Genomic DNA, 20,989 nt, shown 5'->3' with positions numbered 1-20,989 from the left:
AGCAAGGCCAGGGATGGAACCAGTGTCCTCATGGATGCTAGTCAGATTCGTTTCTGTTGCACCATGACGAGAACCCCAAGGATCATTTTTTACACATGAATCAAATTCCCTCTCCAATCCTGGGTTTAGGGATGTGAGATTTAAAGGACTGTATGTTCTCCAACCGCCAAAAATATTCATGCAAAAGATAGATGTCCACTTGGCAGAAACATTTCCATTTTTTCAGCAAGCATTTATTGCATACTTTATTCTGTGGAAGGCACTAACAATATGAAGATGAAAACGATGTGGTCCTTGCCTCCAAGGAGCTCAGAGTCTAGCAGGAAACTTCATGATAGCCACCAGGAGAAACCTTTGTGGAGCACTAAAAGGCTTTGTGATAATTAGCCAGGGAAGAAGGATGGTGAGAGGCATTCTGGGCATAGCAAACAGCAAAGGCAGAGAATCAAGAAACAGTATGAAGGGATGCTCATCGTGTTAGTGGAGTAGTGGAAAGAGAAAGCATCCAGTAGGTGACCTCTTAGAGACGTTTTGATCTGAACCTTCTGCGAGTCTCTGCCGGCTTCCATAATAGTCATTTACTCTTGTAGGCTTGTCTTGGACCAGTGCTGTATTTCCTGGTGAATGTTTTCAAAGGTTGTGACATGCATGTTAAGCACTCATAGCTTCCCCTGCCCCCTCTGTCCCACTGCACCTGAGGTAGGTAGCTTGTTCACTATCATCCCTTAAAAGCTGGCTGGGCACTTGTTACCATTTCTAGTTATGAAGGACAAGTTTTAGGGGGCCAGGTTATAAAAATAAATAGGAACAGTGAAATTTGCTTTCTAGGTTCTCTTGCCCTATTAAGAGACCAGAAATACCATCTGGTGGAAGAGCTTCCGTTCTGTGATAACACTTTCTCCAGGGCAGCTTATGGTCTTCACTCTTGGAGTTTTCAGCTCCTAGAAAGGCTCCCCCAAACGTGCTCCGTGTCATCTCTCCCCCTCCTCTAGAACCTGCATCTGCCTATTCCTCCTTGAATGTTTAAATGCTCAGGAGCTTGTTCTCCTATCAGGCTTCCTGAGATTGAATTCCAGTTCTTCCACTTACGAGTTGTTTGACCTTCAGCAAGTTTACTCAACCTCTCTATTTCAGTCTCCTCATTTGTAAAATGGAAATTACTCCAACTTCATGGGGTGCCTGTGAGAATTAATGAGGTGAAATAGGTAAAATACTGGAGCTCAGTCCCTGGCATGCACAGAAGCACTCAGTATTGGCTCTTTTCTCCTATATGAACTAACTGCAATTAACTTGGTTGTGTTTTTGGGTTTTTTTGTTTTTTTCCTATTTCTTGGTTTTACTGCTGTCTTTCATTCGATGCTGAAGGATGACAGATAAATGCTTACCATCTTCTAGTATTGGGTTCTGGCTTTTAATGAAAGCTGAGGCTTAGCTACGTTATTAGCTTTGGAAGTTGACCTGTAAATTACCACCCTAATTTATATTTTTCATTAAAAGCTCAGCTTGCTACTTCTTCTATAGAGGTCTTCTCTGCCCTGAAACCCTTGTGTTTAGCTATAAAAAAAAAAATTTAAGAGGCCATAATTCACTCCCTATGTCATGAGGATTAGTGGAATTAGTGATAGTAAGTTGCACAGAATATCATAGTCTTTTAACAATATAATAGCAAAGGCTATTTCTCATCTTTGAAACACAAATCAGGGAGATACTGTGATGAAGTATAGAACTTGACATAGAAACACTGGTTTTGGTTTCAGGAAATCTGGGTCTTACACTCTTCGCGGCCACCAAAATTCTGTGACCTCTAATTAACCCTCTACACATCTGCTGTGTGCCTTGCAGCGTTGAGCGTTAGATAAGTAAGGCGCCTAACATTAGACCTGCCTGGCACCCAGAGTCGCCCAAATAATAGTAGGTATTATGCAGTTGCTCTTTGAAAATCTAGCCCCTTAGGATAATGAAAACGGGTACGTGCAGCAGTGAGAAGGGGCCTTAAAATAAGGGCGTGGCGATACAGTCGCGAGCTGTAAAGACTACACCTCCCGCCGGGCTTTGCAGCGAGGCAGGCCGCCTTAACTCCGTCCCCTCCCGACGCAACCGCACCTCTTTCCGCGGAGGCCCCGGATGTAGACGCCCCCCCCACCCCCGTGGCTCAGTGGGCGTGGCCTCGCGGTGGCGCTGAGACCTGGGGCGCTCTTATTGGTTGTGCGCTTTCCGACTTGATTGGATATGGAGGAGGAGGCAGAGGCCGAGGCGCGCGGCTCTCTGGCGATACCCAATCAGAAACGCAACCCGGCTTTGGCGGGAGGCGGGAAAGCTGGGGCTGTGCAGATTTGGCGCGAGCGCAGCTTGGCTCTCCTGCTGCAGGTGTGGGGTTTGTTCAGGAACTTGCCCGTGGAAGTTGTCTGCGGGAGACGTGAGAGAGAGCCGGCTCTGAGGTGACACAACCGTGAGAGTTGGAAAGGAGAGGAGGCCCAGGTCCTGGGGGGCGGAGTTGGGTGGGGGATGCAGCCCGAGGTGAAACGAGAGGAAGATAGCTCAGATCGCGGGAAGGTGAGGAGGTCGCGATAGGGCCAGGAGACGAGCGCCCTCGGAGTAGTTCGGCAGTTCTGCTTACTGCTGGAGGGAGATGTTCTGGTTCGGGGCTGAGGTTGAGTAGCGTGGGGACTGAATGTGCAGTGAGGGCTTGGGGAAGACTGTACATGTGGGAGGTTGCTGGGCTAAGCGGGGTTTATGATCGACCCCGTTGCCTGGAGTGAAAGAATTAGAAGTACTACAGAAGCCAATTAAGATCAACTTCTTATTGCAGGGCTCAAGTGGTTAAAAACGGGCTCTGGAGCTATCCTGCTTTGCTGTGACACTGGGCTTCTCTGCTTCTCAGTTTTCTTGTCTGTAAGATAAGTAAGTACTTATCTCTAAGGTAACTGAAAAACTTAAAATGAGTTAATGCCTAAAATGCTTATGACAGCCTTTTGCACGTAGTAGGAAGACAAGGTGTTCGCTATTAGATGTGGATTTGGATGTGAAGCAGAACTAAATGCTAAACTATTGCTAGAACATTTATGAAACAAGTGTTGATTATCGATGTGAGTTCCATGTTAGTTATTTTTCCTTCACTTTTGCATATGGACTGGCTGTCTTGTTCTCTTTTTTGTACCCAGCTGTGTTGCCGTCATGCCTCAAACCCGCTCCCAGTCACAGGCTACAATCAATTTTCCAAAAAAGAAACTGTCTCAGACATTGGGCAAAGCAAAAAACTCCAGTGACACCAAACTAGAACTGACAAATGTCAAGGCCATACCCCGTTCACCTTGTGAAAAAATTCTGCCTCTTAGCCCCAGAAAACGTCTGGGTAAGTTATCTATTACTTAAGTACAAGTTTTTGACTGGTATCTCTCAACCTCTCTTTTCTCAACAAGATGCCTTGGGGGGAGTTCCAGTTGTAGCTCAGCTGGTTATGAACCTGACTAGTATCCATGATACTAGAAGTATCCATGAGGATGTGGGTTCAGTCCCTGGCCTCACTCAATGGGTTAAAGATCTGGCATTGCCGTGAGCCGTGGTGTAGGTCGAAGACTAGGCTTGGACCTAGCGTGGCTGTGGCTGTGGCTGTGCTGTAGGCTGGCATCTGCAGCTCCGATCTGACCCCTAGCCTAGGAACTTCCATGTGCCACAGGTGCAGCCCTAAAAAACAAAATAATAATAATAAGATGCCTTTGAAACAGCTTTCAGAGTTCAGCTATGACCACTCTATTCCCTTTGGTTATTTTCAGAATGGTTGCTAAGTGCTTAGCACTTCAAAGTTAAGCTACTTGTTGAGATCATTTTCTAAACTACTTAATAGATATAATCTTCAGTTCTTAACACTGAACTTTGTTCTGTCAGTGTTTCAGGTTACCTTTCAGTTGGTTATATAGTATTTTTTTTTTTTTTTTTTGTCTTTTTGCTATTTCTTTGGGCCACTCCCGCGGCATATGGAGATTCCCAGGCTAGGGGTCCAATTGGAGCTGTAGCCACCGGCCCACACCAGAGCCACAGCAACGCGGGATCCGAGCCGTGTCTGCAACCTACACCACAGCTCACGGCAACGCCGGATCGTTAACCCACTGAGCAAGGGCAGGAACCGAACCCGCAACCTCATGGTTCCTAGTCGGATTCATTAACCACTGCGCCACGACGGGAACTCCTCTATAGTATTTTGAAACTTGGCTCAATAGTTATGAAATTAAGAGAAACAGGTGACAGAGTTCCCTGGCGGCTCAGTGGGTTAAGGATCCAGCCTTGTCACTGCTGTGGCTGTGGGTTTCTTTCCAGGTCCAATTTCTGCACGCTGCATGCACAGCCAAAAAAATAAAACTGAGAAACAGGTGACAATTCTTGTTTTAGAACGGTGGTGATCCTTCCTTGTTTTTAATGAGGGGTGATTTGGCAGTATCTGGAGACGTTTTTAGTTGTCATAACTGAGGGGGTTCTACGGACATAGTGCCCTGCTTTAGAGCAATCCTAGAATTTCATCCTAAACTAAAAACCCTTTTGGTTTCTACCAAAAGGTAGTAAATTCAGGGCTGCCATCTGGTGGCCAATATTTGCTCTGGCTGCAAGGCATTTTATTTTGGCGGTTCTGAGGGGCAGAAATTCATTTCTTTGGGGGGAGGGGGAGATGCAAAGAGCACGCCAAGCCCTTTTACCACCCACTGCTCCGAATGACCACGTTTTGATTTTAATATGTTTCAGGTGACGACAACCTGTGCAACACTCCCCGTTTACCTCCCTGTTCACCCCCAAAGCAAGGCAAGAAAGAGAATGGTCCCCCTCGCTCACGCACACCTAAGGGGCGCAGATTGGTATTTGACAATCAGCCGACAATTAAGTCTCCCAGCAAAAGGGAACAAGCCGGAGTTCACCAAAGCAAAACACGTTCCTCAATTCGAAAAGATGCAGAGGTCACAACAAGTTCTGAGCAGAGATGTCCGCTGGAGAAGGAGTCTGCTCGTATGCGATTGTTCAAGCAAGAAGGTTCGTTCTCGCCTGGCAGCTGTTGGTGCAGCCTTGTAAACAAGGCTGGGGATTCCAAAGGAGGCCCAGTGGGTCGTCTCAGTCACCTCCGTTGTGTCTAATTGTCCTTTCATGTCTGGCACAGGCACTTGCTACCAGCAAGCCAAGCAGGTCCTGACGACAGCTGTCCCGGATCAGCTGCCTGCCAGGGAAAAGGAGATGGATGTCCTCAGGAATTTCCTGAGGGAGCACATCTGTGGGGAAAAAGCTGGAAGTCTTTATCTTTCTGGTGCTCCTGGAACTGGAAAAACTGCCTGCTTAAGCCGAATTCTGCAAGACCTCAAGGTATATTGAGAGCCCGAATTACGGTGCTCTTGCAAAATGACACTTGGTTCTTAAGGGTTAAGAAAGAAAGAGGAGACGGACCCTAGGGGATCGACGTGTTCCCCAAAATAGGATGTCTTTCATTTCACTGTCTAAATCTTTCCAAATGGAAGTGGAGCTTACGCTCTTGTATGCTATTCACTCCTCTAAGACACTTTAGGTTCCGTCAGATCTTTATCTGAGTCTAAAATAACTCATGTTTGCATTTTTGTAGAAGGAACTGAAAGGCTTTAAAACCGTCATGCTGAATTGCATGTCCTTGAGGAGTGCCCAGGCTGTATTCCCAGCCATTGCTCAGGAGATTTGTCAGGAAGAAGTATCCAGGCCAGCTGGGAAGGACCTGATGAGGAAACTGGAAAACCATATGACTGCAGAGAAGGGCCCCATGATGTAAGCACTGCTCTGCCGCATGTCACTCTGTGACAGTCTACAGGGTCTCTTGTCCCCCAGCTCACATTCTCGTCTCTTGCATTTTATCAGGTTGCTCGTAAAAAGTACCTTTCCTAGATTTGCTTTATGAGAGGTAGTTATATAAGCTTCCAGGGAAAGAAGACAAGGAAAAAACAAAACCTTCCTAAATTTAAATTGGGGAAAAAGGGGTTTTAAACTAATTGCTTGAAAAGCCAGTCTGGAGTTCCTGCTGTGGTTCCGAGGAAGCGGATCTGACTAGCATCCATGAGGATGCAGGTTCGATCCCTAGCCTCGATCAGTGGGTTAAGGCTCCGGCGGTTCCATGAGCTGTGGCGTAGGTTTCAGACACGGCTTGGGTCTGGCGTGGCTGTGGCATAGGCCAGTGGCTAAAGCTCCGATTCAACCCCTAGCCTGGGAACCTCCATATGCCTCGTGTGCAGCCCTAAAAAGACCAAAAAAAAGAAATGCCAAGCTGTTGCTTTTTGGCAGTGGTGAAGGTATCATCATAACAGGGACGGGAGGGAGGGCAGATTACGACTGCAGGGATGTGGCCTGGAATCCGTCCGGATCAGACAGATGGGAGAGCTGAGAAGGGGAACGTGGATACTATTGTTTCTCTTTCTCTGTAGTGTGTTGGTGTTGGACGAGATGGATCAGCTGGACAGCAAAGGGCAGGATGTATTGTACACACTGTTTGAATGGCCATGGCTGAGCAGTTCTCGATTGGTGCTAATTGGTGAGTGCCCTGTTGTTAATGTTACACGGATGGATCGGAAGACTTCCTTATTTATTTAGTTTGTTTTAGGGCCGCACCTGCAGCATATGAAGGTTCCCAGGCTCGGGGTTGAATCGGAGCTGTAGCCTCCAGCCTACGCCACAGCCACAGCAATGTGGGATCCAAGCCGCGTCTGTGACCTATGTCATAGCTCCCGGCAATGCTGGATCTTTTAACCCACTGATCGAGGCCAGAGATTGAACCCATGTCCTCATGGATACTAGTCAGGTTCGTTAACCCCGAGCCACAAGGGGAACTCCAGGAAGACTTCCCTTTTTTTAAATCTCTTCGGTTTATTTATCACCTCTGATTTTACTAGTCAGATTTGTTACTGCTGAGCCCAAAGGGGAACTTCCCTTTTTTTAAATCTCTTTGGTTTATTTATCACCTATGATTTTATCTTAAACCAGCTTAAGATATCAAAATATCTTATCAAAATAAAGCTACTATCAAATAATAGAAACCTTACTCTAAGGCAAATCAGTTTTGCTAGCTCTGAATAGAGATGACATAATACTGCATTTCAGAGACAACCAGTCTTCGGAGTATCTGGTCCTGCTTTTTTTTTTTTTGCTATTTCTTGGGCTGCTCCCGCGGCATATGGAGGTTCCCAGGCTAAAGGTTGAATTGGAGCTGTATCAACTGGCCTACGCCAGAGCCACAGCAACGCAGGATCCGAGCCACGTCTGCAACCTACGCCACAGCTCACGGCAACGCCGGATCGTTAACCCACTGAGCAAGGGCAGGGACCGAACCCCCAACCTCATGGTTCCCAGTCGGATTCGTTAACCACTGCACCACGACGGGAACTCCCTCTGGTCCCTGCTTATCAGTGAACAATTTTAAACCTAACTCAAAAAGAACATGTTAGGGAGTTCCTGTCTGACTCAGCAGAAACGAATCTGTCTAGCATCCATGAGGACGCAGGTTCTATCCCTGGCCTCGCTCAGTGGGTTAAGGATCCTCGTTGCCGTGAGCTGTGGTGTAGGTCGAAGACGTGGCTCAGATCCCACGTTGCTGTGGCTGTGGTATAGGCTGGCAACTATAGCTCCGATTCAACCCCTAGCCTGGGAATCTCCATATGCCATGGGCGTGGCCCTAAAAAGACAAAAAAAGAGGACATTTTATGGTGATTATGTACATCTTATATAGTGAGCGTGTGTGGGATGGTGGCCAGGGGAGAATTAGCAGGTGGGAAGCAACCACTGGAATGCTGGATTGTAACTGGAAATTTTATTCAGGTTTCCGAGGGTTTAGTTTTCCTTTGGGGATGATTTGACTAGCGATAATTAGTGTTATTTATCTCCTCCTCAGGTATTGCTAATACTCTAGATCTCACAGACAGAATTCTGCCGAGGCTTCAAGCTAGAGAAAAGTGTAAGCCACGGCTGTTGAACTTCCCACCTTACACCAAAAATCAGATAGCCACTATCTTGCAAGATCGACTTAATCAGGTGAGTGCCAACCTTTGTACCAAATCCCGTGTCCTTGGCTCACCTGTGAAGGGGAAACCCAACAGTGCTTCCAAAATATTTGGCTTTGATTGCATTACTAAACAGGGGATTCCTATTGGCTGTAGTGAGACCTTTTTTTTTTTAAAGCTTTGTTGAGGGAGTTCCCTTCTTGGCTCAGTAGTGAACAAACCCGACTAGAATTCATGAGGATGCAGGTTCCATCCCTGGACTCACTCAGTAGGTTAGGGATCTGGCATTGCCTTGAGCTATGGTGTAGGTTGCAGATGCGGCTCGGATCCCGCGTTGCTGTGGCTGTGGCCTAGGCTGGCAGCCATAGCTCCGATTTGACCCCTGGGAACTTCCATATGCTGTGGGTGTGGCCCTAAGAAGCAAATAAATAAATAAATAAATAAATAAAGCTTTATTGATTCATGTTTGTGATAATTTCTGCTTTACAACAAAGCGATTCAGTTATACATATATACACACCCATTATCTTTTTAGGGCCACACCTACGGCATATGGAAGTTCCCAGGCTAGGAGTGGAATTGGAGCTGCAGCTGCCGGCCTACACCACAGCCACAGCAATGCCAGGTCCTTAACCCACTGAGCAAGGCCAGGGATGGAACCTGCATCCTTATGGACACTATGTCAAGTTCTTAACTCACTGAGCCACAGTGGGAACTTTAGTGAGAACATTTTTATGTGAATTTCCACCCAAGGCTCCATTTATTGGATGCGTCAGTGTTGGAATAAAAATTAGGGTTAGAGGAATCACCCAAATATTTCTCCATGGGCCTTTAAAAACAGGGCCCATGAAAACACTTTCTCTTTCGGAAATGCCCACATAGATAGGATTTTAGTTTAGTTTTGCTAATTTAGGTTTCAGTTGCCTTTTTTTTCCCCTTCGCGAACCTCTACCACATTGCTACACAATGTTTAAATATACAAAATCTTCATTTACTGCTAAGCAGAAAAGTCATCTCTTAGACCCTAAAGGCTGGTCAATGACGTTTAGACCTAAGTGTGAAAATACTTAATGTCTGGGACCTAAACTGTAGAGGGGGGACTCTTATAGTTCAAACTGTCAGCTTCTCTATCTCGTCCAAAGGCGTCTAAAGATCAGGTCCTAGACAGCGCCGCCGTTCAGTTCTGTGCCCGCAAGGTCTCCGCTGTTTCGGGAGATGTTCGCAAAGCGCTAGATGTTTGCAGGTGAGTTATGGCGCTTTGGGCCGCCTTTATTAAAAAAAGAAGTGCTGCTAATTGTCTCATGTAACTCAAGTGAATGTGGCTTAAGAGGCTCCATTCTGCCACTTTTTACGCCCAGAAAGGAGGACTTGTTTCTCAGTGGGGAGCTCTGCATTTCCACCGTGTTAATGTCTGAAACATTATCAGTCCATTACCTACAGAGGGAGAAACAAATGAGATGTTGCTGGCACTCCCTGTGGTGATTATAGATTGGTTAATTACATTTGTATTAAAAAAGACTCCAGTTTACTTTTCCATTAGCCGGTCTCAAGCAGGTTTATTTATGGACCTGAACCATCTTTGCCTTTAGACTTTTTCCCCCTCCTTCCTTGGCTTGTGTGAGCACCCCTTCCTCCAGTTGGTGGTCCCCCACAGTTGGTGGTCCCCCACACTTGTTCTCCAGACCTCTCCCTCCCTCCCCATCCCCCTGCCCCTCCTGCTGGGGAAAGCCTCTGTGCTGACTGATGAAATTTCTTCCCTCCCAGTAGGGACACTGGGTCCATTAAAATGATACTTGCTGTGCTGGCCCGCTGGTCCAACCTCCCCCTACTGCCAGGCAGAAGATCCAGGTCTGGCTTATGGCTTCCTGTGGGCAAAGTACTTTGGAGAGAGCAGTGGGAGAGTGAGCTCTTGCTATTGCTCGATGGTGTCATCCTGGATTTGAAAGTTTCCCCTAGTCAGCAAACTCCTTGGCTAAAGACTGCAGCTACGAGCAATAGTCGTGTAGGCTGGTGTGCTCTTGCCTGCGCACAGCCATGTATATAGAACTGAGGGCTCTCCTTTTAGGTCTGGTGTGTATGGGTGGTTCTGGCTCACTTGAGTCAATCACCCACTACCAATCCTCTCCTACCCGTGACATTACGTCCTTGACCAAAATGTTATTGGCCCCTGTAAGAGGAACCTGTGTAGTTTCAAGTTTCTCGGATTCCCTGGTCCATGAATTATTTCAAGGCGATGAAGTCCCCTTGAGCTGAGACATAACCCATTTTTCTTTGGGGGCTCTAAAAACATAAAACGGGAGTTCCCACTGTGGTGCAAGAAGATCGGCAGCGTCTCTGGTGTCTCCGTAGTGCCAGGATACAGGTTTGATCCCCGGCCTGGCACAGTGGGTGAAAGGAGCCAGTATTGCTACAGTTGCAGCATAGGTTGCAACTGCAGCTCAGATCTGATCCCTGGCCTGGGAACTCCCACCTGCTGTCGGGGGTGGCCAAAAATGGGAGGGGAAATATATATATATTTTTTACACACACATATATGTTTATATATTATATATATTTATATAAAACATGTTTTTGTTAACGTGCCTGTTTTTGAGCTTGGTGACTGGTTTGGTGTTTGGTTTGGCTCAGCCTAAATTAATTTTAGAATTTTTGTTTCTAGGAGAGCTATTGAAATTGTAGAGTCAGATGTCAAAAGCCAGACTCTCCTCAAACCACTGTCTGAATGTAAGTAGTTTATCTCCTTTCCGTCTTCCTTCATGACTGGAAGCTTAACTTTGCTGTGTAAAGAGGCAGAACGATGCAATGAGCAGAGTTCAGTCCACGCTCACAGCAGATTTGTGTACATGTGTCTGTGTTTTTCATCAGCCTCGTCTACTTCATTTCAGTCTTGCCTGCCAGAGCTATAATCCATCATTACTGGAAACGAGTACGTGAAGGGCTGGGACAGAGTCGGTTTTCTTTCCAAACTCTAGGAATGAAAACTACCCTCTCTGGGTACCTCTGTCAAGTTCACGTTAGGTCTCAATGTACGTGAAAGCAAAGCCCAGTACATGATAAGAGTTAGATGGGGCCAGAATTGAGTTCACCCTGGGGTAGCTCAAGCCCTTAAATAAATCTAAGGAGTTCTCGTGGTGCAGTGGAAATGAATCCAGGCTAGCAGACTAGCATCCATGAAGATGCAGGTTTGATCCCTGGTCTCGCTCAATGAGTTAAGGATCCGGCATTGCCGTGAGCTGTGGTGCAGGTCACAGATGCAGCTTGGATCCTGCGTTGCTGTGGTTATGGTGTAGGCTGGCAGCTATAGCGCGGATTCGACCCATAGCCTGGGAACCTCCACATTGCCGTAGGTGTGGCCCTTAAAAAAAAAAAAGATTAAAAAAGAAGCCTAAGAGGGTAGAGGTTCAAAGATGGTATTGCTACAGTAAACTGCAGCCTTTGACAAAAATGACAATGTTGATTTTCCTTTCCCTCATCTTAGCTACAGCAGATGTCAGACAGCCATGAACTCCATAGCTTGTGGTTAACATTCACTGTTAATCTTTACAAACAGGACGGTCTGATTTGATGGTTCCTTCTTTCACTCCTGCACTGCTTGAGGGTTACTAAAATTGTTTCTAGCATTACAGTTCCACAGAAAACACTTTCTTTTTTTTTTTGTCTTTTTGCCATTTCTTGGACCGCTCCCGCGGCACATGGAGGTTCCCAGGCCAGGGGTCGAATCGAGGCTGTAGCCGCCGGCCTACGCCAGAGCCACAGCAACACGGGATCCGAGCCGCGTCTGCAACCTACACCACAGCTCACGGCAATGCCAGATCCTCAACCCACTGAGCAAGGGCAGGGACCGAACCCGCAACCTCATGGTTCCTAGTTGGATTTGTTAACCACTGGGCCAGGACCGGAACTCCTCTTTTTTTAATTTAATAAAAATGTTTCGTAAGTAGCCAAACTTAGTGCTTAGGCTGATGGTAAGTAATATTTGCCATTACACAGACCAGATAACTGGTTTCTCTTCAACTTTTCACATCATTTCCTTTTGTCCCCTCCCAATAACATTTAGGCTTATCAGTACTGACTCACAGAGTTTGAAAAACTTATGGTTCAGGGGATAGGGGGATGCTCTGGGGTTGTGGGATGGAAATCCTATAAAATTGGATTGTGATGATCTTTGTACAACTATAAATGTAATAAACTCATTGAGTAATTTAAAAACTTAAAAAAAAAACATTTAGGCTTGTCGGTCACCTCTGTGGGCGTGGCGGGCATACATAGAGCTAAAAGAGGTTGTGCATTCAGGCCCTAATTGTTAGGCTGTCTTTTGACCTCTGGTAGGTGTGGTTAGCGTTTAATGGCTCTAGAACGGTAAAAGGAGACTGACTTCCACTAAATCTAAAAAGACACTTTTCGGAGTTCCCGTCGTGGCACAAAGGAACTGAATCCAGCTAGGAACCAAAAGATTGCGTGTTCGATGCCTGGCCTAGCTCAGTGGGTTAAGAATCCAGCGTTGCCCCGAGCTGTGGTGTAGGTTGCAGATGCGGCTTGGATCCCGCATGGCTATGGCTGCGGTGTAGGCCAGCAGCTGTAGCTGCGATTAGACCCCTAGCCTGGGAACCTCCACATGCTGTGGGTGTGGCCTTAAAAAAAAAAAAAAGAAATACATAAATGAATAAATAAATAAATAGATGCTTTCTGGAGTTCCCTGGTAGCTCATCAAGTTAAGGATCCAGTGTTGTCACTACTACGGGGAGGGTTCAATCCCTGGCCCAGAAACAGCCACATGAGGTGGGTGTGGCCCAAAAAAACCAAAAAAAAAAAACAGGAGGAAGACACTTCCCAATAAATAGCATTAACTAGGCTTTGACACAGAGTGGGTTCCCCCGTGTTGAAAGTACTCAAAACCGAATAGGTACCCACTTGTTGGGATCATTTTAGAAGGGACTCAGCTGGAGTTCCCGTCCGTCATAGCTCAGCAGAAATGAATTTGCCTAGCATCCATGAGGACGCAGTTCGATCCCTGGCCTCGTTCAGTGGGTGTAGGTTGCAGACATGGCTTGGATCTGGCTTTGGTGTGGCTGTGGTGTAGGCCAGCAGCTAGAGCTCTGATTCATCTGCCAGGCTGGGAACCTCCATATGCCATGGGTGCAGCTCTTGGGAAAAAAAAAAAAGGAGAGAGAGAAGTGACTCAGCCAAAGGGTACAGGGCGAGAAGAACAGACTTCCCAATTCCTAGGCTAGAGGTTGCATCAGAGCTGCAGCCGCCGGCCCACACCACAGCCATAGCAACTCGGGATCCAAGACATAGCTGCGGTCTACACCTTACCTTGAGGCTGTGTTGAGTCCTTAACCCACTGAGGGAGGCCAGGGATTCAACCCACATCCTCATGGATACTAATCGGGTTCTTAACCTGTGGACCCGCAGTGGGGACTCCCTCCCAATTCCTTTTAAGATTCTGCTTCTTGATCACTGAACTTCAGTTTCTCCCTGCGGTTTGTCCTCTGCAGCCGCTTGTGATAATGAGATCAAAGCGAACTGCTGTGGGACAACTGACTTGGTTTCAGGAAGTAACTTTAGGCAAAGGTTGTTACAGAGCATGTCCCTCCTCCGTCTTGCAATTCCTGCGTCTCCAAACAATGAGGCCACTGTCCTCCACAGCTTGTTGGCAGTTTCCCAGCCTCCGGCCTCTGAGATGATGCTATCTCCTGAGGTGTCCAATGACATTTTCTCGAGTGTGGCTCTTCTGTAGATCAGCTCGAGCAAATGAACCAAACCTCAAAGGTCATTGAGAGGAGGCTATCTCGCAGGACTTAGGATTGTCCCACATTTCACCACTCCTTCGATTCAAAAGATGAGGTTATTTTTCCAGCCTTTTAAAACTACCAGGTCCATTCATCTCTGCTTCAAGGGTCTCTCCTTCTGTGCTTTTGCGAAACTAGGACCCTTCCAAGGCAGGGCGCAGTAGTTCTCTGTCTGTTTTTTTGTTTTTTGTTTTTTTTCCAGGGCTGCACCCATGGCATGTGGAGGTTCCCAGGCAAGGGGTTGAATTGGAGCTACGGCTGCTGGCCTACACCTCAGCCACAGCCAGCTCCAAGCTGTGTCTGCGACCTATGCCACAGCTCACGGCAACGCTGGATCCTTGACCCACTGAGCGAGGCCAGGGATCTGACCCACAACCCCATGGTTCCTAGTCAGATTCGTTTCCACTGCGCCATCCCGAGCACGCCTGGTCCTTATTCTCTCAGGAGGTGGATCTTGTCTCTCCGACATGAAATTGCATTCCGCAGGATAAAAGAGCTCCCCATTGTGCCCAGATACAGGATAACACTGCTTTCCAAGGCATGTTACATCTTGGCATCTTTCTGAGGATTGCCCTGACTCTCATCCTTCAGCTTCCACTTACAGAATTGGAACCTCTGCTTTGCTGCCATGTGACTGCTCTTGAATTTCCTTCCCCTAAAACTCAGTACCCACGATGTTTGAAAAATCTAAGGAAGCTTGATTTATTTGCTTCGTAGGTAAATCACCCTCTGAGTCACTGGTTCCCAAGCGGGTTGGTGTTATTCACATATCACAAGTCCTTTCGGAAGTCGATGGAAACAGAATGGCCTTGAGCCAAGAAGGAGCGCAAGATTGCTTCCCGCTTCAGCAGAAGATCTTGGTCTGCTCCTTGCTGCTCTTGACCAGGCATTTGAAAACTAAAGAGGTCACTCTGGGGAAGGTTAGTTGGGCATCTCAGCAGATGGAGCCGGGGTGGAGGTGACACTCTGCTTGCAGAGCAGCTATTTTCCAAAAGACCTATCAGACTCCAGCTGATGTGAATTAAAAATGGATTTTTAGCAGTAAGAATAAGTACGGTATCATAGGAAAGGCAGCTGACGTTATTTCCCTTGGGCCGTGGTGGGGACTTTACCATTAATCTTCTCCCCTTTATTTCTGCCTCTCCCTGTGAAACTTAGAAAGCCCCTTTCCTGCTTTACCGTATAGGTTTTTGGCAGTATCTCTCCAGAAGGCCTTTTCAAGGATTTTATTGAGAAGGGGGAGAATTTGGCTATTCAGTTAACGGTTTTGCAGCCCAGCCCCACATTTTTAAGATTACAAGGTTACAAGATAACTTTTTTTTTTTAAGACAAGATAACTTTTAAGCAATGTTTGTTCTCCCTTGTTTCCTCCCAGTTATATGAAGCCTACAGTAACGTCTGTCGAAAACAGCAGGTGGCAGCTGTGGACCAGTCCGAGTGTTTGTCACTATCAGGGCTCTTAGAGGCCAGGGGCATTTTTGGATTAAAGAAAAGCAAGGAAACCCGCTTCACAAAGGTACAACAGACTGCTTCTTCTTCTTTTTTTTTTTTTTTTTTTTTGTCTTTTTAGGGCCTCACCCATGGCATATGGAAGTTCCCAAGCTAGGGGTCCGATTGGAGCTGTAGCTGCTGGCCTACACCACAGCCACAGCCACGCCAGATCCAAGCCACGTCTGTGACCTCCACCAGAGCTCGCTGAAAAACACCGGATCCTTAAACCCACTGAGCAAGGCCAGGGATCGAACCTGCATCTTCATGGATACTAGTTGGATTCGTTTCCACTGCACCACAGTGGGAACTCCCTGAACTGCTTCTTTATGACATTACTTTTTTAACATCCTGCTTTGGAGAGCTTATCTTTTGCTAAAGTAAAAATTTTAAAATGACCCCAGTTTGGCGCTCCCACTGTGGTTCAATGGGATCAACGACGTCTTGGGAGACACTGGGACATGGGTTCGATCCCCAGCCCCGGCCCAGCAGAGTGGGTTGGGGATCTGGCATTACCATAGCTGTGGCTTAGGTCCCGCGGGTGGCTACAAATCTGATCCCTGGCCTAGGAGCTCCATATGCTGTGGGGCAGCCAAAAAAATGACCACAATTTGCCAAGGGGGAGGGAGTAGGGAGAGAGATGGAGTGGAGGTCGGGGTTAGCAGATGTAAGCTGCTCTATACATGGAGGGAATAAGCAAGGCCTTGCTCTATAGCGCAGAGAGCTATAGTCAATGTCCTATGACAAACCATAATGGAAAAGAATGGCTTTACAAAAGAAGGTGCGTATTTGTATAACTGAATCTCTTTGTGGTACAGCAGGAATTAACACAACATTGTAAATCAACTATGATTCAATTTTTAAAAATGGCCACAATTAGATAAATGTTTGGTTAGGTAGGGTTTAAGGTATGTGAAGATAGGGCTATATGGTATGAATGTGATTTTTTTTTTTTTTTAAGCCATTGAAAAAAACCTTTATCTTGCCTCTTGTGAGAAAAGTTTAACATGGTAGAAGTTTGTGGGGTAAAACCTTTGCTTTCGTGAGTTCTCCACCTTGGAAAGTCTGTTTCTCTTCTTTCCAGGTTTCCCTGAAGATTGAAGAGAAGGAAATAGAGCATGCCGTCAAAGACAAAGCTTTAGTTGGAAAGATCTTAGCTACTGGATTGCCTTGACGTCTTTTCTTTTACACTAACACCCAACCTGAAAGTATCCAGCTGGCACTGAGAGAGAGATGGCATCTTCAATTTAGTACCTTATACACTCAGGTCTGAAAGCAAACGTGACCTTTTTATTTAAAACTGATAAAATTTAATCTACAGATTTGTGAATATTACCACAGAATTCTATCTTTGGGTCTTACTATTATGTTTGTGCATTAAAAAAAACTACCATGTAGGAGTTCCCTGTGGCACAGCCGGTTACATATCTGGCGTTGTCACTGTAGTGGCTCGGGTTGCTGCCGAGGCACGGGTTCGATCCCTGGCCTGGCAGCTTCCACGTGCCATGGACGAGGCCAAAACAAAAGACTGCAGAGTAGGCCCTTTTTAACTATATTCACTACTACCTCTAATGTGTCTCTAACCAATGTACTTGCCAGTATACAGATTTATGTCATGGAAAGTTTGTATATTTATTTCTTAGTTTGCTCACACATTGGTGTATTTTAAAGAACTTTTGGACCAGAAGAAGAAGGATGATCCAGGAAAGTAAGCAAGTCCACATGGAGATTCGCAGGACACTTGGATGAGAGTATCTCTTTTTGAAGTATACTGTGTTCTTGTTGCAGATACTTCCACATTGTGACATTTTAAAGCCTCATGGAGTTTCTCAGGCATTCCCAAGGTTGTGGGGGTGGTAAGGAGAGTGGGACTCTTTGGATTGTGAATATATTTATTTTCAAGTTGTGTTCTTTGTCTTTCTAAGCAATCACATTTCAAGAGAACTCGAACATTCAGAAAGCAATGGGAGGAATTCCCGTTGTGGCTCAGTGGGTTAAGGGCCTGACATACTGTCCGTGAGGTTGTGGGTTTTATCCCTGACCTGGCTCAGTGCGTTAAGGATCAAGCCTTGCCTTGAGCTGCGGCGTGGGCTGGTAGCTGCAGCTCCATTTCAACCCCTATCCTGGAAACTTCCCTGTGCCTTAGGTGCAGCTATAAAAAGAAAGAAGAAAGAAAAAAAATAAAACAAAGACACTATGAAAATATTCCTCAACCCCCTGACTGTCCCACAGTCCTGGCTGCCCTCAGATGAAGCCACTTATTCCAAGACACCTTAGTTTGGGGTGGGATTTTAATCTAAACCTCATTTTCCCAGTGTTATGAGGTAAATTAATCCATGTGGTTACTCAAGCCTCCCCTCCTTTTCTGGGTTTGCCGCATTCAATGTCCAGTGGCATCGAATGGCAGTTTGTGGCGGGGACGCCAGAGGGCGCTATTATAACACTGACTGCCTCGGAAGTGCAGCCTTGGGGCCGGGGTAGTTTTGAAGGAAGGGGGAAAAGGCTTATGTTTGATTCGTTTGGGAGATTGCTGTGCTTTTATAACTCAAGCAAACGCTTGGAATGCAAACCATGTGCGATAGGAATGGTCTGAGAGCCAGTGACCAGGTCTGTGCTGTTCTCTGAGCCCTTCTGACATGGCTGGAGTTTAAGAACTTGATACGTGCACAAGTGATCTGTTGGCCACTGTTTCATTCATGCTGCCCACGGTGTCCTTGCAATGTGATCTGGGCTGCAGCAGGTGGTATGGGATAGAAGGGCACATGGGGAGAGCCTCTGAAATGAACACCACCCACTGGTGGGTGCATAGCAGAGCGTAGTCCAGAGACAGGAGTCTGCGTGTCTCACCCTCACCTTCCTTTATTAGAGCATCGTTCCCTCTGAGAGTAATTTGCGAGCAGAGAACACAGCTCAATACCTAGAAGCTTGGAAAGTGTCTGGGGCTCTAAGAGTTAACAAGCATAATTGCAGAGATTGTCCGAAGGCTGATGGAAAGCAGAGACTGAATGGGATTGAGAACAGATGCGAGACTTGATTTAAATTACATTTTATTGGATGCTGCAGCCTTAAGAGACGTGACTGCTTTACAGTTTGTTTCCACACTGTGGGCAGCTGCTGTCTGTTCTGTGTCCACAGTAGGATCCAGCCCAAAAAGGAGCGGCCTCCCCACCTCGCTGTATTTGAGGCTTGGCGCCTTCCTCTTAACTGTAGGGCTGGAGTCAGGAACATGGCTTGACTCGCAGTGGGGCTGCTATGTATCCTCCATGGCTCTGAGCCAAGATCGCATTTGCAGATGCAAAGGGGCCAAATTTCTTTCCCCTCTACCTCCTTTCTCTCCCTCTCCCCTGGTATTTGGAAATAGGGTTTTCCACTGGTTTGTTAGTTTCCCTTCCTTCAGTTCTCCCCCCACTGTCAATTTCTAGGTCATTGCTGCTCTTAAGACTTCAGCAATTGGAACAGGCTTGGTTCTGTCAATGATGCGTGAAGCAGACTTAGAGTCCCTGCTTGGCTTCCGCTGCCCTTGTGGGAGCAAAAGCTGATGTATGTTTGTCAGTGAAGTCTTAAGTGTAACCAGACAGCCAGGGAGCAGACTGAGAGAAGGAAGAAAGTTCTCTTCCTGCTGAAGCTGAGAGCTCTGGGAAGGTGGTGGGATTTTTTTTTTTTTTTTTTAAGGGGGCTGGGCTGGGCTTGTGGTTACTCGTTTTTGCCAGAAGCATAGGCTGTTTCACATGGAGTAGTGGCAGAGATGCTGACCTACATTCCTCTTGAAGGTGGTGTGTGTGTATGTGTGTGTGTGTGTGTGTGTGTGTGTGTCTTTAACCTGGTTTATTTATTTACTTTTCTTCACAGAAGAAACAGATTAAGCTTGCATAGGGTGTTGGTGGGTATTGCCACGGAAGGCACATAGACACAATAAAATCGGTGTGAGTTTCAACCCCAGAGCTGCTCCTGCCATTTCTGGCTCAGTGAAGACCTTCCTGTGGCTGGATAACTGGCAAGCTACCCGGAGACATAGAAAGTCAGTGTGCAGAGGTCTTCCTGCCCCTTCATTGCTCCCTGCCTTTATTAAGTGCCTTTTTAAGAGACACCCATAAGAACTGGGAAGTAGGAAGGAGATACATGACCTGGGGCTTTTTAAAAATATCTGTAGACCAGTGTTGTCACTGCTGTGGCACAGGTTCTATCCCTGGCCCCGGAACTTCTTGCGGTGGGCCCGGCCGTGGGGAGGTGTTACCTTGACTGCTGAGGGAGACCAAAAGAGACCGCCAAGGTGGAGCTTTGTATTTTTTTTTTTTTTTTTGTCTTTTTGCTATTTCTTGGGCCGCTCCCGCGGCATATAGAGGTCCCCAGGCTAGGGGTGGAATCGGAGCTGTAGCCACCTAGCCACCGGCTTACGCCAGAGCCACAGCAACGCGGGATCCGAGCCGCGTCTGCAACCTACAGCTCACGGCAACGCCGGATCGTTAACCCACTGAGCAAGGGCAGGGACCGAACCCGCAACCTCATGGTTCCTGGTCGGATTCGTTAACCACTGCGCCACGATGGGAACTCCGAGCTTTGTATTTTTTGTGTTTTTTGTTGTTGTTGTTGTTTTGCTTTTTAGGGCTGCACCCGCAGCACATGGAAGTTCCCAGGCTAAGGGTTACATCAGAGCAGCAGCCGCCAGCCTACACCACAGCCACAGCAACTCAGGATCTGAGCCAAATCTGCGAACTACACCACAGCTCACGGCAACACTGGATCCTTAACCCACTGAGCGAGGCCAGGGATCAAACCTGCGTCCCCATGGATACCAGTCGGGTTCCTACCGCTGAGCCACAATGGGAACTCCCTGCCAGATGGAGAGTTTTTTACCTTTGTATCTGTCCCCAGCACTTAGGACAGTGCCTGGAACCTGGGAGGTAGTCAAGAAACAGTTGTTAAGTATCAGACATATGACCGAGTAAGAGGCCACCTCTCCCTCCCTCTTTCAGACAGTTCTAATCTGGAAGTGGACACCGCTGGTGCTTTTGTATCGAGGAGGAGTGGGCCCCTGTGAAAGATGGGTGCTCAGTCCCACAACATGTGTCGGCACAGTGTTTATCGGCCTCACAGAGGCATTCCAACGGCTCCCTCGGATGCGGTTCCCTTGAGGCCACGTCCACGGCCCACGGCGCTCCCAGGAAGCCTTGGCTCTGGGGAGAGAGTCCCACCTAGGGGCTGGGGAGAGGGCACCTGTCTGGAGTTGGTACCCTGGTACCCCTAGAGATGGGCCAGAAGCTCTGCCTCTGGTGGGCAAGGGATTAGGGAGGACCCACCTTGGATGCCCCACTTTTTTAACTTTGGGGGGAAAGAAGTGATCTCGGGTTCCTCCTCCCCAAAGGATCAGGTGCTCGCTCGCTAAAGGCCCTCCTTTCAGCTCCAAGAGCGGCAGGTCTCCCTCTTCTCAGAAGAGGTGGTTCTGTAGGGGGAGAAGGCATATGCCCTCTGGCCTCCCCTTGATTTTCAACCCCAGCCCCAAGGCGCTGGCAGTAGAAGCTAATTGGGTGCAAGGAGCCTGGCTAAAGGCTGTCTGAAGACTGGCGAAAGGACAGAGCCAGCTCCTTTTTTAAAAAGCTCTAATTGAGTTCTGAATCAGCCTCGCTCCTTTGATCCCTCCTCTGTTTCCCACACTGCCTGAAAGAGCCAGATCAGCACTTTCTAACAAGGGTGCGCCTGCTCCCCACACCCGCCCCCCTCTCC

At 47.3% G+C, this 20,989-nt stretch overlaps 1 protein-coding gene across 2 annotated transcripts; it reads left to right on the top strand.

The window, feature by feature from the left end:
- Nucleotides 14–17,174, top strand: CDC6 (cell division cycle 6). Of its 2 annotated transcripts, none has more exons than XM_003131471.4 (13): nucleotides 14–2,438; nucleotides 2,810–2,901; nucleotides 3,162–3,352; nucleotides 4,735–5,016; nucleotides 5,141–5,340; nucleotides 5,594–5,769; nucleotides 6,420–6,526; nucleotides 7,880–8,019; nucleotides 9,131–9,231; nucleotides 10,648–10,712; nucleotides 14,498–14,700; nucleotides 15,156–15,296; nucleotides 16,353–17,174. In XM_003131471.4, exons 3-13 carry the CDS (start codon nucleotides 3,175–3,177, stop codon nucleotides 16,440–16,442), a joined length of 1,683 nt encoding a protein of 560 aa, XP_003131519.1. In that variant the 5' UTR covers nucleotides 14–2,438; nucleotides 2,810–2,901; nucleotides 3,162–3,174; the 3' UTR covers nucleotides 16,443–17,174. The 2 variants fall into 2 exon arrangements, with proteins under 2 accessions (XP_003131519.1, XP_020922681.1); XM_021067022.1 differs by having other exon boundaries at nucleotides 14–2,367; nucleotides 16,353–16,665.

Source organism: Sus scrofa, chromosome 12 (assembly GCF_000003025.6).
Source record: "Sus scrofa isolate TJ Tabasco breed Duroc chromosome 12, Sscrofa11.1, whole genome shotgun sequence".
Classification (NCBI taxonomy): Eukaryota; Metazoa; Chordata; class Mammalia; order Artiodactyla; family Suidae; genus Sus; species Sus scrofa.
Note: the sequence above shows the minus strand (reverse complement) of the source record. Positions and strands in the feature narration are given on the sequence as shown.

Excerpts from the sequence above, each read along its gene's own strand:
- CDC6 (XM_003131471.4), top strand. The coding sequence starts at position 3,175 with ATGCCTCAAACCCGCTCCCAGTCACAGGCTACAATCAATTTTCCAAAA. Across the intron at positions 3,353-4,734 it reads TAGCCCCAGAAAACGTCTGG|GTGACGACAACCTGTGCAAC; the intron begins GTAAGTTATCTA and ends AATATGTTTCAG. Across the intron at positions 9,232-10,647 it reads AAAGCGCTAGATGTTTGCAG|GAGAGCTATTGAAATTGTAG; the intron begins GTGAGTTATGGC and ends TTTTGTTTCTAG.